General features: G+C 45.4%; 1 protein-coding gene across 4 annotated transcripts in view; it reads right to left on the bottom strand.

Annotated features, from left to right (window-relative positions):
• NRP2 (neuropilin 2) overlaps positions 1 to 16022 on the bottom strand; it is a 237770-nt gene that overhangs the window by 91187 nt on the left and 130561 nt on the right. For all 4 annotated transcript variants that reach the window (XM_028702094.2, XM_028702112.2, XM_028702103.2 and 1 more), the window contains exons 10-12: positions 14462 to 14606; positions 7339 to 7455; positions 2748 to 2900 (exon numbers count right to left, since the gene is read on the bottom strand). In XM_028702094.2, the coding sequence (XP_028557927.2) occupies positions 2748 to 2900; positions 7339 to 7455; positions 14462 to 14606 (415 nt within the window). The remainder of the gene's footprint in view (positions 1 to 2747; positions 2901 to 7338; positions 7456 to 14461; positions 14607 to 16022) is intronic.

Raw genomic sequence — 16022 nt, 5'->3', positions numbered from 1 at the left:
CTTTTCATAGAAAAGACATAGGTGGCAACTGTCCGCAAATCCCAATTATTCAGTTTTCTCTACCAATGTATTAGATGGGTGATAATTTTGTATGACATATTTTGACATGAATGAGCCTTAGAAACCTCTCCGGGAAAAGGTTAAGTTGGAAAGGACTGGAACAGAAGTCTGTATAGAGTTCTCTCCCCTTCCCCCCTTGCCCCAGGCTCTGATATTTCAATTCAACACATTCAATTCTGCCCTCCCCCCAAGATCTCCAGAACCAGATCCCAGATTCACCTGGAAAGTCGATCACCCAGAAGCAGTGGGGATTTAGTTAGAAAACAAATCTTTCCTTTAACCACCGTGAAAGGGAATTCTGTGCTCAGTGGCATGTCAAGCTGTGTTCCGGTTAGGAGTTACTCAATGAGAAGGTCAGACAAGCTTTCCTGAGAGATATCTTCCCACCGCTGCAGGAGAACATAATAGGGGGTTTGGGGCACCTTCACGAGGGGAGAAGATGAGAGGCCCAACAGTCCAAGGCCAGTCCGCCAGAACCTTCAAAATCTTCTTCGAATGCACTGGGGTTCTTTGGCAGATACTGTATTTTTTGCTCCAGAAGATGCACTTTTCCCCTCCTAAAAAGTAAGGGGAGATGTGTGTGCGTCTTATGGAGCGAATTCAGGGGGGAGGCAGGCAGGAAAAGCCCCCAAGAGCCGCACACAAGCTCCGCGCGGCTCTTGCGGGCTTTTCCCCAGGAGGGAGAAGGGACGAAGCCAGTCAGTCCCTTCTCCCTCCTCGTAGAAAAGCCCGCAGGAGCTGTGCGCTCCTTAAAGACTCCTGTGGGCTTTTGCCGGAGGTGGGGGAATTGCCATAGCCGCCGCAGCCTCTCCCGGCAAGAGAGGCTGCGCTCGGCTAAAGAGGAGGCCAAGACAGCCAGCGGGATCCATCCTGCTCGCTGTCTTGGCTTCTTTGCTCTTTGGGGCTGGGGCTGGGGGGGTTCTTTATTTCCCCCTCTAAAAACTAGGTGCGCCTTATGGTCCAGTGCGCCTTATGGGGCGAAAAATACGGTACTTAAGAGCTCGTGCACAGGAAATGTCGCATGAAAAGTGTTCCTTGAAAACAGAAAGTTTGAAACGCACTGCTGCAAACAAAACAGCCTAACCAGCCAGAAGTCAAATTAATCAGAAGCGCTCTCCTTTATATACAAAACACACGTTCCCTTATTTCTGATCCGCCAAGCAGGAGGCGTTTGCTATCCTCCATTTCAAAAACCAGTCTTGTTATCTCACACCAACAAACAGCAATCAAGAAGAAACACCAGTCTGGTTTTCAAAAATGCTGCCTTTTTAGTCAAGAAAGATCCACTGGAAAACTGAGGGGAATGAATTGGGTTCATCAAATTCCCGCGCTCATTACATACAGATGTTGCAATGATCAGTACTAGAGTGTGCAGGCAGCTGGCGGGTGTGTGTGTGTGAAATTAAGCAGTGTAAAGGATTTCCCTAAACAGCAGGCCTACTCCTAGTATCCTTGGATCCGTGGTGTAAAATCTTAATGCATGTTTATGGAAACTAAGCAAGTCCAGGCAAGCATTTATTTGAAGCTAGCAAACCTCTCCTGTCCCTTCCCATTCCCATTTTGGAAGTCTGGGGAAGAGGGGAGCATCCGTCTAGTCTAGTGCAAGAAATAGCACCTCTTGGCAAACCTAGGTTTTCCTCATTGCACCAGAACTCATATTGCTATGGCCTTACTAAAAAACAACCCAATACTTCAGTTCTTTTGCCCATGAGCCCGTGCCTCTGTCTTAGAAAAAGCATAACATCTAATGCTAATTTCAGGAGTTTAGTTCCCACCCCCCTTACAGGCCCATGTTGAATTCCAGGCTTAGGGATAAATGCACAATCACATAGCGGAAAAGCTGCCCGGTTCCAATTTAGCAACTACAGCTGGGGAGAAGATACCAAAGGAAGAAGAAGAAGAAGAAGAAGAAGAAGAAGAAGAAGAAGAAGAGAAGGAGTTTGGATTTGATATCCCGCTTTATCACTCCCCGAAGGAGTCTCAAAGCGGCTAACATTCTCCTTTCCCTTCCTCCCCCACAACAAACAGTCTGTGAGGTGAGTGGGGCTGAGAGACTTCAGAGAAGTGTGACTAGCAGCTGCATGGGGAGGAGCGGGGACGCGAACCCGGTTCCCCAGATTACGAGACTACCGCTCTTAACCACTATACCACACTGGCTGTGCCAAGTCCTGTGGCCTGAGTTAGAAAGTACGGGCCAGAGTTGCAAACTCTTCTAAATATTGGGAAATTCAGAGTGAGATATTCCAGCTCAAAGCTTTTCCAGAGCCATTTCAGCTTCTTTAGTTAGGAGAATACCACCATTCAACATGCCAGGTCGAGAAAGATTGCATATTATATTAAATTTAATACTGCTCGATGACAAAAGCACCATGTATGTGGACAGCTCACATATATCACCGTCATCTCTTTGACATGCAACGACTTAACTTGCAGCAAATTTGCCCATGTGTCCGTATTCACAAATGTGATTTCCTGGGAGGGCTGTACTATGTATTCCCCCCCCCCCATATAAAACTGAATGACAATCTCTGTCTGAAAGCAGTGTGGCATCTCTTCAACCGCATAATAACTCAGAATCCCTATTCATAGAATTTTAAAGGTATGTCATATTTCAGGAACTTATTACTTTGTTCCATCGTTTGTGCGTCATACATTTCTTCCTTTTGGGATTACGTGAATTGGCTTACCCGGATAGGCCCCAATGCCTGGTCCTGAATGGCCAGTCCAGGTGTTTCTCGAATGAGAAATCCATGTAAATCCTGTAGATGTATCGTGAGTCCAACCACAAATATCTCCAGGAAGATCAAAGTTGCAGTTGAATCCCACAGGGATCTGGAAATCTGGTAACAAGAACAGAACAACATAAAAACAGGATTAAAGGAAGGCCAGCCACAGAGAAATGCTATTTAATAACTAACATAGTTGGCAAACCATAAATAGCTGAGGAAGTATGAAGTCTCTGCCATGTGTGCTTGCATGCTCTCTCTCTCTCTCTCTCTCTCTCTCTCTCTCTCTCTCTCTCTCATGATACTTTTAACATGTCTCATGTTTCGACAGCTTTGGGAATCAGTCTTCTGTTCCAAATCATCAAAATGTACATGCCCGCATCCCTCAGCTAAGTAAATATAAGCAAAAGCACCAAATGTTTCCATTCTCCCCTTATCCTCCAGAAAACCATACCCTTCCAAATGTCCAGCTGCCCTCCACCACTCTATTGTGGAGTAAAAAAGAGAGAGAGAGAGAGAGAAAAGAAAGGAACAGCAAGAAGCCTCAGTATTTCTGGTTACTAAATAATGATCAAAACACTAAGATTCCAGCCCAAGATGGTGGCCTGAACAGTAACAATTTTTGGAGCTCTAGAATCCTTCTTGCATCCTCGGTACCGGATCCTTTCTTGGGGGCGAATGTTCAGTCATTTCTGCTCATTATTTGTTTGTTTGATTTCAGAACTGTCCTTGCTGTTTCTGTTTCTGCGTTCTGGTCTTCTTAGTCCACAAATCAAGTACGCAAGACTAAGAGACAGCTAGTCAGATTGTGAAGAAGGCTTTGCATTCAGAGACCTTGCAAGATGATGCAGTGGCACTTTTGCAAACGATTGCTGATTAAGGTGTCTGTGTCAAATCTGCAGGACTTGGTGAACAGGTTAAACAACTGATATGGTAGAGAGGACATGGGGGCCAGTAAAACGGAGGCCACCAAAAAACCTACAGGCACATAACACTGCTCTCAAGCCAAGTATTAGGAACAATTTCAGAACTTGGGGGTTCAGGAGCAAGGAGAAGAAGGGAACTCCAGCAATCTTCTCTGTGAGCTCCCGACATCGCTGAATGATTATTCATTCGACTGAGGGCCTTCATAGTGAAGATTATCAGATTCCGCACTAAAGAAGATCGCTTAAAGTGTGCAATGGGTAAGGATAAACCGAGCACTGGCAGAATCCTGACCTCTCCAGAATACATGAAAGAGTTAGCTGAAGCCCAACATATGAAGGATAAAGCTGGTTCCTATCCATACTTATGCAGGTATGTCTTACATGAGTGAGAAATGCAAATGACTTGATCCTCCACAGATTTCAGGCTGGTTCAGTGCTCCAGTACCTTGGTTAAGCAGAACATCTGTTTTATCTGCGTCAGCACTTCTGCAAGGTGTTTGCCTGTGTACATGGCAGGATGACTTGCAGAAGTGATCCGATACGGGATAGAAAGCCATCCTTCAGAACTGGCCCTCCCATGAAGGATAGAACTGAAGGCCAAACCAGATGTGTACTTGTTATGTAGCAGACAGCAGATGCTGAATTTTTCCTTAATAAATAACAGGAGTAGAGGACTCCAATTCTCACTGTGTAGACAGTGCAACTGAAGGAGATCCTCCCTGCCATGGGGCTTGGAGCCTTAGAGGGGAAAGTCCTCATTTATACCAACGGGGACTTCTTTTCCATTCCAATCTCAGTGGGGGAGTGAAGAGAAACGCCTCCCCTTACAACGGCTGCCTTCTCAATGAGAATCTGAGTGAGAAAGACAAGTTGTAGCTGCAGGCTACTTGGGAAGGAGAAAAAAGAGAGCTCTACTAGGCCATGCTTGCAGCAAAGCAAATAGCCCTCCAACACTGGAAATCACGGACCACACCAAACACAGAAAATGAGGTGCAATGCCTACCTAGTGCAAGAAATGAAACCCTTCCAACTCAAGAGTTTGGTTTGCTGGACACCATACACAACCCTAATTCTATTTTGAATGTATAAAATGGCTGCATAGCGGAAAGGTAACTACTATTGCTATAATAAAATAAAATAAAATAAAATAAAATAAAATAAAATAAAATAAAATAAAATAAAATAAAATAAAGGAATGAGTGGAATGAAGGGAGAGAAGGCACAGGATGGAGAGAAGGCGCTGAGTCTTTATTGTAAAAGACTATCTATCTATCGGGACGCGGGTGGCGCTGTGGGTTAAACCACAGAGCCTAGGACTTGCTGATCAGAAGGTTGGCGGTTCGAATCCCCGCGACGGGGTGAGCTCCCGTTGCTCGGTCCCTGCTCCTGCCAACCTAGCAGTTCGAAATCACATCAAAGTGCAAGTAGATAAATAGGTACCGCTCCAGCGGGAAGGCAAACGGCGTTTCCGTGCGCTGCTCTGGTTCGCCAGAAGCGGCTTAGTCATGCTGGCCACATGACCCGGAAGCTGTACGCTGGCTCCCTCGGCCAATAAAGCGAGATGAGCACTGCAACCCCAGAGTCGGCCACGACTGGACCTAATGGTCAGGGGTCCCTTTACCTTTTTATCTATCATCTATCTATCTATCTATCTATCTATCTATCTATCTATCTATCATCTATCTATCTATAGCTATCTATCTATCATCTATCTATCTATCTATCTATCTATCTATCTATCTATCTATCTATCTACTATCTATCTATCATCTATCTATCATCTATCTATCTATCATCTATCTATCATCTATCTGCTGCCTCTCTGCTCTAAATAAATAGATAGATAAACAGACAAACAAATAAACAAATCCCTGCATGTAGAACACTAGCACGCCAAGGAGAAGGTTAGGCTGAAACATGTCAATGTAAATTACCCAAATAATGTGGATGCTCTCAGACCATTTGATAAATGAGATTGGAAGGGAGCATTCTCTCAGAAGCTACTCAAGGCAATCTCTGGATAAGCTCTGGTCGATATAGGTTGAACATAAATACATCAGTCATCTTTTTTTTATTTTTTTTAAGCAACCCTTAACAATACAGTAAATCAATGCAGCATTTTGTGAAGTCACTCACTCCTTGCCATTAAATAAGATCAGACTTCTGACCAAGCCTCTCTAGAGCTTCAGCTGTCACTAGTAATATCGTCCCGCAATCTTCAGCTTTCCTGGCTAAGAAGCTCGAGGAAAAACAACAAGGATCACTTAGCAGCAAACTCATTATTGACAACAATATAACTGGAATGGCCAGACTGAAGCTCAGGGCTTAGCTGTGCTCTCAAGAGCTTCGAACCTGACTCCTACCCAACTTGAGGAAGAAATAGTTCACGAAACAATTTGCTCTCTCCCAGCCAAGGAGAGGGTAGGGCAGGAGCCAGGGAACATGGTAAATTTTATAACCACCAGGGCATGGGTGAGGGCAGGTGCGTGGTATACTGCCGGGACCACATAACACCAGTTCTGAGAGATCTGCATTGGCTCCCAGTACATTTCCGAGCACGATTCAAAGTGTTGGTGCTGATCTTTAAAGCCCTAAACGGCCTTGGTCCTGTATACCTGAAGGAGCGTCTCCACCCCCATCGTTCTGCCCGGACACTGAGGTCCAGCTCCGAGGGCCTTCTGGCGGTTCCCTCATTGCGAGAAGTGAGGCTACAGGGAACCAGACAGAGGGCCTTCTCGGTAGTGGCGCCCGCTCTGTGGAACACCCTCCCATCAGATGTCAAAGAGATAAACAACTACCTGACATTCAGAAGACATCTGAAGGCAGCCCTGTTCAGGGAAGTTTTTAATATTTAACGCTGTACTGTTTTTAACACTTGATTGGGAGCCGCCCAGAGTGGCTGGGGAAACTCAGCCAGATGGGCGGGGTATAAATAAATTATTATTATTATTATTATTATTATTATTATTATTATTATTATTAGGGTGCCATTCCTCATGGCCCTGGCATGACAAAAGTAGCATGTGTCCTGGCCCTAGGACTGGGCAAGCTCAGAAGAGGGGACGTGGCAAGACATATTGGTGATAGCTCTTGTCAGGAAGACTGTATCTTCCTTGGAAATGTGACCTGGGTCAGTGGAGGATGGGGAGCAAGAGACTCCCAAACTGAGCTGTGTAGGAATTATGGGATGGGTGAGAGAGGGGTGTGAGGCAGCAGGCCAAGAATCTATGCTCACCACACAGGAAATGGAAGGGAGAGGTGGGGTGGTGTGGGGTGAGGAGGGAGGAAGAAGGGGCCCAAGAAACCCAAAGTTGTCTTCTGACTTTATGGTGCGAAAGGTGAAATTCCAGCATTAATTATAAAGACCATTTCTTCATCTAGGTTGCTGCAGGCTGAATCAGAGAGCTCCCAAGAGGAATGGCGAAGTAACCGCTTCTGCTGAGGTCATTCTTTCTGCTTCTCTTGGAGTATGAACGCTCAGGCTGAGAACAATGTTTGAAACCTTTGCAAGGGGCAAGCTGTGGCTCTTGGCCAAACAGACATACTTTTTTTGTCTGCTGATTTCTCGCTTCGGGCCCCTGCGCATCCTTTTCAATGTAGGATAATAATATTGGCCCAGAAAATACCTGCGTTCTCCAAACAGCCATCACCACAATCGGTTGCTTCTTCGTCTGTGGGAAACTGAGTGGTGGTCTCCTCGCTCCTCAAGGTGGGCTTCAGAGTCTCCGCAGTGGACTTGACATCTGCATTTAAAAGAAGGCGGGGGAGGAGAGAGGGGGGGGACAAAGAGTGATCATTTCACTGGATTCGGAAAGAAGAAAGCAGACAGGCTAGCAACACAGCACGCGGTTTCACTCACTTGAGAGAATGCAGCAGGGAATGTGTCCAAACCCCAGTCATGAGGCCTTTTGTTTACAGAACAAAAAACCCTCTGTATTTGTAAAGTTCTTAATTACACAGTCATACACCAGATCGTTATGCTAAACCGTTCCTCAGAAAACCTTTGTTGTATGGAGCGCAAAGTTCATCTTCACTTTCTGCCTGTGGGTGGACGATGCAATCAGAGGGTTCTACAGTGAAAGGGTCGATGTGGTTTACCTTTGAGGAAAAGTCTTGCCTTACACAGGGAGTTGGGAAAAGATCAGTTTTGCTTAATTGAATTGCCAGTCAGCGAGCCTCAGGACCCTAATTTGCTGTCCTGGAGGTAAAGCCCAAGGCTAGTCAGTTGCTATGGGCCTAAGCACCAGCTGCTCTCTGCTTCTGTCAACACCCCAATCCTTGAAACCGTATTTCCTTATGGCACTCTGCATCTCAAGCATCCTGAGACAGTATATTGGCAAGAACTGTTGCACTCATGCGAGGTATGAAGCAATGGGAGGAGAAAGAGGTACCGTATTTTTTGCTCTATAAGACCCACTTTTTCCCTCCTAAAAAGTAAGGGGAAATGTGTGTGCATCTTATGGAGTGAATGCAGGCTGCACAGCTATCCCAGAAGCCAGAACAGCAAGAGGGATTGCTGCTTTCACTGCACAGCGATCCCTCTTGCTGTTCTGGCTTCTGAGATTCAGAATATTTTTTTCTTGTTTTCCTCCTCCAAAAACTAGGTGCGTCTTGTGGTCTGGTGCGTCTTATAGAGCGAAAAATACGGTAGATATTTAGAGGACCAGTTGCCAAGAACTGAGGTGGCCATGATTCTATGCAGACAGAACAAAGCAGTCAACGCCAGGATTCTGCAAGGATATCAACAAAAGGAGTGATGTTGATCCCAAGCACAGGAAGCACACCGTGGAAATAGACCAGAACTAAATTTTAACCGTCAGAATAATGGATTCAGACTCACAGCACTCGAGTCACGAAACTTAACAGAAAAGCTTCCTTATGTACAGGCTAATAAGGTGAGGGAAGAAAAGTTTCTCACATGCCACAGATGTCAACATGGCTCAAGTCCCTTGTAAAGCTTGATTTATGGATGTAGAGGAAATAAAGAATTCTTTCATGTTTGGACTCCAGTGGACAACAATCTTCTTTGTACTTAGGTTCCTACTGATTTTGGTTTGGGTTTTATAAAGCAAGGAGGTTTGCTACAGCTTCGTGAAAATTGAGATCACAAGGCAACACATTCTTTTCCCTTCTTTACAGAAACGAGACATGGAAAAAACCGGCACCCACATAAACACCCTGAAAATGGCAATGTAAAGGAAGAAGTCACTCAACACCATGGATGATGCAGCTACAGAAGGGAGCAAAAGAATTCCTAGTGTGCTGTGACTCTTTGCCGAAACGCATCTGGCTTCACACTTCAATTGTGAACTTTATCCCACTGCAACTTTAAAAAAAGACCCCATTAAACTACCTAATGGCAGGTGTCATGGGCAATTTAAGCCACAAATGAATGAAGTGAAGATCAACAGTAACTTATATTACAGGCACTTACTGCTTCACTTAAGGAGAGAATTAGGCTGGAAGAGCATTTTGAAGAATCTCATTATGCTCCCAAGCTTAGAGGAAGTTGGTGTGATACAAGACTGTTCAAATGAAATGCCAAAACAAACATCAAAGATGTTGTGATATGGAAACAGGAATTCTGAACTAAGGAAACACAAATTCTGTGAAAGAAGTAGACTATGAAAATCAATGTGCCTGGTAAGAGTTTCATTGCTTTGCATAAATGCGTTCAAGGCTTTTATCGTGTGCTCAATTAACTGAGCTTTTGCATTGGTTTTGGGACTGATGAAAGGGAGAGAGACGTATGGGTAAGTCAGAGGCAGGTGGACTTTAAGGAGAGGAGAATACACATGAGCCTTTGCACATGCTGTCATGTGGGTCAAGTGAGAGAGTGCATTGCAGACAGGTGTTAGTAAAGCACCCATCTCATTGCTTCATGGCATGTCCAACAGCTCAGCACATGAGATGAGTGTCAGGTCTACTTTGCCCAAGCATATGCAAAAGGTTGTGTGAATACGTCCTATGACTGGAAACCATGGGGAGATAAACAATACACTGACAGTTTGTTCCTTGAACATTGAAGCCATTATCAGATATTGCCTACATATTTTCACATCTATACCCACAACCATGAAATATAAGAAATCTGGGATTGCTTGTTTTTTAAAAAATGGAAGCATCAAAATCCGGCAGCAGATAAAACACTTTTCATGGGAGTCAGCATGAAAGAAGCTGGCAAACATTTCACTACTAATTTCAGGTTATCATTAAATAAAATTGAAAGCTGAAGAAAATTGCTTTAAACACCTTTCCTTTTGCTTGGACATTCTAGACCTTCTGCAGCTAAATAACCTTCCAAATAACCTTCAACCATCTCCTCTGGCTTTGGGCAGAATACTGTGCAACTACAAACTTGCCAAAATTACAAGGTCAAATCTCTTACAGTGCCATCAAACTCCACAGGCATCTGAGAACAGGTTACATGCAAGGAATTGAAGCATTTGAGTACTGAAAACTCCCAGGGAAAGCAAAAAGTCCAAAGCTGAGTCAGATACAGTAAACCGTTTCCTCTTGTGCACTGATTTACAGTAGGAACACAACTGTGTGAGAGATCTTTGAACAGGAAAAGCCACACACTGTGCTGGCATCCTCTGCAGCTGTAATTTTAGAGTCGCTCCAGCGTATTGCATGGTCAATAGAGCTGTACAGGTTTCATGGCAGAATAAAGCAAAATTGCTCCAGCAGCCGGACAGGCAACATGCTCTAGGAATGAAAAGTGAGGGAAAGGTGGCCTCTCTCCTGCCGTGCGGTGTGTGTGCTTGCAAAAGGCATCTGTGGATCCTGTTACAAAGTTCTGCAGCAATGGGAACCAGATGTTTGGAAGTTCAAAGGAGGGAAGACCAGTCACGAGCTCATGTTCGTCAATCTTCAGACGGGGAAAAATGTTGGCAGGTCCATGAAACAAGCCAGCTGTTGACCTACTGCTTCAATTCCACCCCCCAGTACCAGCCAGTGAATTAGGTCCTGGACTGGGGCTTCTCTACTGGAGCTACTTCAGCTATTACTTCTTGTCCTCAGGAACAAACGCCTGTGCAAGTTCACATCTTTGAAGTGGTCATTTATTGCGTAACTGAATCAATTAGTACTACTTGTCTTTGGCGGCAAAAACGAGGCCCGAGTATTGCCATGTTCCTCAACACCAGGCACCCCCAAACTTGGCCCTCCAGCTGTTTTGGGACTACAACGCCCATCATCCATGACCTCTGGTCCTGTTAGCTAGGGATGATGGGCATTGTAGTCCCAAAACAGCTGGAGGGCCAAGTTTGGGGCTGCCTGCTCAACACCTAGCACTGCGCTGCACATATACTGTAGTAGTAGATATTAAAGTGCTGATATTTGGAATTCACAATAGATTTTTGCAGGGGTTGGTTAAGTCGGTTAACAGGCCTCATAATGTGAGGGGTAGGTATGGGTGACCGAAAGGCAAAGCACGAGGTCTCCACTTGGTGACTCCACTTGGGGTGCAGCTTCATTAAACCAGAAGGCAGATGACCACTTCTCTGTACAAGGGCGTAGTACTAACGGTGTTGGTAAACCTGTGGCTTGGCTGTACCGCTTCAGGTTCTTGCTCACTTGACTGAATTGCTCCACATAAAACCCGTATCGCTAGTACATCTAGTTTTCCATGTTTGGGGGTGAGACAGAGGTTAAACAGAGGACCACTTGGTCCCAAATCTGATGCCCAAAGTGGTACAGTCCAGACACTGGGGTACCACTCCAGTGAGAACAAAGCTGAAATAGGAGGCTGTATCATTTGCCAACAAGGTCTGTATAGTAAAAGCTATGGTTTTCCCAGTAGTAATGTATGGAAGTGAGAGCTGGACCATAAAGAAGGCTGATCGCCAAAGAATTGGTGCTTTTGAATTATGGTGCTGGAGGAGACTCTTGAGAGTCCCATGGACTGCAAGAAGATCCAACCTATCTCTTCTGAAGGAAATCAGCCCTGAGTGCTCACTGGAAGGACAGATCGTGAAGCTGAGCCTCCAATACTTGGGCCACCTCATGAGAAGAGAAGACTTCCTGGAAAAGACCCTGATGTTGGGAAAGATGGAGGGCACAAGGAGAAGGGGACGACAGAGGACGAGGTGGTTGGACAGTGTTGTCGAAGCTACCAACATGAGTTTGACCAAACTGTGGGAGGCAGTGGAAGACAGGAGTGCCTGGCGTGCTCTGGTCCATGGGGTCACAAAGAGTTGGACACGACTAAATGACTAAACAACAACAACAATCATATGCCAGCATCGTTTGCCAGTGCAGGGGGGAGCTGAACAGCAGCATTTTCCCCCACCCTCACCCCAAGTCTTTGCTCCACCAGAGTCCTCCATCCAATAATCTTAAAACAAGCAACCTTTATTCCTCTTCTTTTTTTTTATTCTGCCTAACCTTCATGGTCTCATGACAAGCCCTGCCAGGACCTCTGCCTGTCCTCGTTATATCTTAAGGCTTTATTTACATATTTTGAAGCTTGTGAGGCAACTTCCCCAAACCATCCTCCCCCATTCATAAAGTGTTGGCAATGTGTTTGTAGGTTTCTAGGTAGGACCACACTTCTCTCTATCAGGGCAGCGTGGGAGATGCCCACAAAAATTCCTGAGCAAGAAGGGGCATGCTGTGATGTTAAGCCATTTTAGGGTTGTGGTGCAGACATTTCCTGCAGAATAGATAAAAACGGTCAAGGAGACTGGTCCCAGTAACGTGATTGTGAGATGTACAAAGAGGGAGGTTAACCTTCTGAAATCCCTCTCCAGGCAGCTTATCAATTTGTGTTTAAAGCTTTTAAGTCTCCCGTTATTTTTTTGTGTGTGCGTGTTATAATTTGATGATGAATGCTTGCAGTATGTTATCTTGTACAGCTTAATTATTGAAAGGGTAATAGCAACCGAAAGAAAGGCTAGGCATGGACTCTTCCCTTTGAGCTTCTTGCGGCAGAAGCCCATGCAAAAACGCTTTTTACAGATGTGGTTTCTAAATGGAAATCAAGCCTCTTTTACCAGTGACATCTGGAAAGCAGATTGAACGTTACGACGCATCTTAACAAAATAAAGGAGAAATAACAACTTGCCAGTCCTAACCTTCAGCAACAAAAAAAGAGATTTTCTTGTTGTTGATATATTGTGCTTATTTTCGGTCATTTCAGATAAGCGGTAGAAGCTAGAGAGCTAAATTCAGCTGACAGCTCTCATAGGTTATAACTGCACATATCAAAAGGTAAAGATGAGCAGTTCTTTTATTTTTAAAGAATCTAATGGATGGAAGACTCCCCGGAAAAGACCCTGTTGTTGGGAAAGATGGAGGGCACAAGGAATAGGGGACGCCAGAGGACGAGATGGTTGGATAGTGTTCTCGAAGCTACCAGCATGAGTTTGACCAAACTGCAGGAGGCAGTGGAAGACAGAAGTGCCTGGCGTGCTCTGGTCCAGGGGGTCACGAAGAGTCGGACACGACTAAATGACTAAACAACAACAACAACAATGGATGGAAAAATAACTGGACCACAAGAACTTTCAGGTGCGAAGGCGCTGCACTGTAGCTCACAGGCTATCTGCCCCTAACAGTGAACTCAGGTGGTGACTGCCAACAGAAATGGAGTCCATGTTGGGCCACAGGGAAACAGGAAGGAGGAATCGGCACTTTCAAGGAAATGCAAAAGCATTCAAAGTCTAAAGTGGCGAAACCAAAACCATCCAGCTTGCCAACATGGTCTGGACCACATGGCCAGCAGCCATGGAAAGTTGAGTATCAGCTCAAAAATAAAAACGGAAATGGAAGAAGGAATGGGTTATCCTGCAAGGCAGGGCTAGCTGGCTGGCAACTCTTGTCAGGGGAAAGGACACACTGTAGAACCTGACCGATCTTCCTGCCTCCCCCCTCCCAAAAAAATTAACCCACAAAAATCATGATGGTGAGGAGCATAGAGTAGCAGTGGAGGTTAACAATACCCACTCTGCTTGGGTATTATTCTTCCACATATTCAAAGAAGGCATGGAGAGCAGCACCCCAACACCAACATCCTATCACTGCCAGCGCCATCTCTTCCTGTATTGACCAGGAAGGTCTGATGGGGGGTGAATTTGTGCATTTGGCTAAATTCTCCTCGTAATCAGAAACGCCTCCGCAATCGCAGCTCCCAGCAGCAGGATGGATCTTCCAGTCAAACGTCCAAAGAATTCCCATTCAGACCTCCAGCACAGAACGCGCCAGGCCTGAGGCTACAGCTGACAGGGACATTGGGAGCGGGACTGGTGTGTGTGTGAAGCTCTGCTCATCCCTCCATACAGACACCAAGGGCCAGCGTGTCTTCAGAAAACAGTGTGGCAAGCAGTTCTACTAATTATGAATTGAGCAGAGATCATTCACAAAGGAGTGCTCGTTTGGGTGAGCATCCTTGACATGACCCCCACAGCCCTTACAGCAGGCATCCCCAAACTCGGCCCTCCAGATGTTTTGGGACTACAGTTCCCATCATCCACTGTTCCTGTTATCTAGGGATGATGGGAGTTGTAGTCCCAAAACATCTGGAGGGCCGAGTTTGGGGGTGCCTGCCTTACAGCATGGGAATGGTTTCCCCTATGCTTCCTTCCCTAAGGAATCCTTTTCTTCTGCATGGATTTGTCTCTCATCATCAATAAAGCTTGTGCTGGTGGTGGATTCTGGGAGGAGGTGGACCACAGAGTCATACGTTCTTCTGATCAAAACAGCTGCAGCAGTCAGTTAATTATATAGGTATATTCAAAGGATCCTTACCGGTCCAATCACACCCCAGCACCTCCAATCGCATCCCGATCCCTGCGGGAGACCACCTTTCTGGGTGAACCCTGATGTACTGTGCAGGAACAGGATCAAACCTTCGAACCTCTGGAGTATCATAGTGCATGTTTCCTTCAAAGATCTTGGAGAGAGAAACAAAAGGTTAAGCAAGACCCTCCTTGGCCGCTAGCCACACAAAACAAATCGCCGGTGCACTGAAAGGAGCCGCTGCATTCTGGGACAGCGGCCGCTCATTTGAACTTTTATGTTTTATTGAGCAATAGCGATGTCTGCTGTAATAAATAAGGAGAACCTGCAGAACGCATGCGGTTACAAAACAATCTCTGGGAAGAGAAAATGTGAGAATGCTTTAAAAACAACCAGTTAACAGTTCCAACTCTATTTGCTTTATTTTTTTAAAAAACACACACAAAACCCCTTCTCTGTTAGCTTTAACATTGTACAAAAGCTCTCCATCAAACATAGGCATTTTTAGACCAAAAACAAACAGCCCTGGAGTCTACGTTATTTACATATCCAGGCTTGGAGCACTGTCAGGTTGATCTGAGGACAGGAGATGACATGAGAGCAGATTTTTCTTTTTTAAGCATCTAAATCATGACCACAAAGAAGAAACAGTACAGTTATTTAGTATTGCCTCTGAGGTCAAAAAGCAGAGGTTGCAAGCTCTACCAAGGTTGGCCACAATGGTCAAGAACATTTCCTAATCGTGTAGGTAAAGGGATGAACAATGGAGCCAAGCTGTCTAGGGAAGCTGTACCATCTCCTTGCCGGGGATTTTTAAAGCTGAACCCGGCTGCTGCAGGGGACAAGGTGAACGACAAACATTTCCTTGAACTGTATCAACCTGTGAAGCTGCTATGCAGGCTATGTTAATCTGATTACAGTTCAGTAAGGCATGGCCAGTGGAGAGACGGCCTACAGCTTGGGTTTTCAGATCAACACTGAAAAGGGAGCACAAACTGAGTTGGGCACACTTTTTGACTCTTGATTCTGTTCAAGGTGCGCAAGGAGCCATGTAAGAAACGAAACAGACCCCAGTGACTTAGCTGTGAGAAGAGAGTCACGTGTAAAACACAACAGACACAGCACCATTTTATAATAATAATAATAATAATTTATTATTTATACCCTGCCAATCTGGCTGGGCTTCCCCAGCCACTCTGGGCGGCTTCCAAAATATATATATATAAAAATACTGTAATACATCAAACATTAAAAGCTTCCCTAAACAGGACTGCCTTCAGATGTCTTCTAAAAGTCTGGTTGTTGTTGTTCTCTTTGACATCTGGTGGGAGGGTGTTCCACAGGGAGGGCGCCACTACCGAGAAGGCCCTCTGCCTGGTTCCCTGTAACCTCAATTCTCGGAGTGAGGGAACTGCCAGAAGGCCCTCGGTGCTGGACCTCAGTGTCTGGGTAGAACGATGGGGGTGGAGACGCTCCTTCAGATATACTGGACCGAGGCCGTTTAAGGCTTTAAAGGTCAGCACCAACACTTTGAATTTTATGATATTTGTAGTTAATGGCTGTACAAAAG

This window comes from Podarcis muralis, chromosome 1, assembly GCF_964188315.1.
Source record: "Podarcis muralis chromosome 1, rPodMur119.hap1.1, whole genome shotgun sequence".
Taxonomy (NCBI): Eukaryota; Metazoa; Chordata; class Lepidosauria; order Squamata; family Lacertidae; genus Podarcis; species Podarcis muralis.
This window is presented reverse-complemented; position numbering and strand designations above follow the sequence as displayed.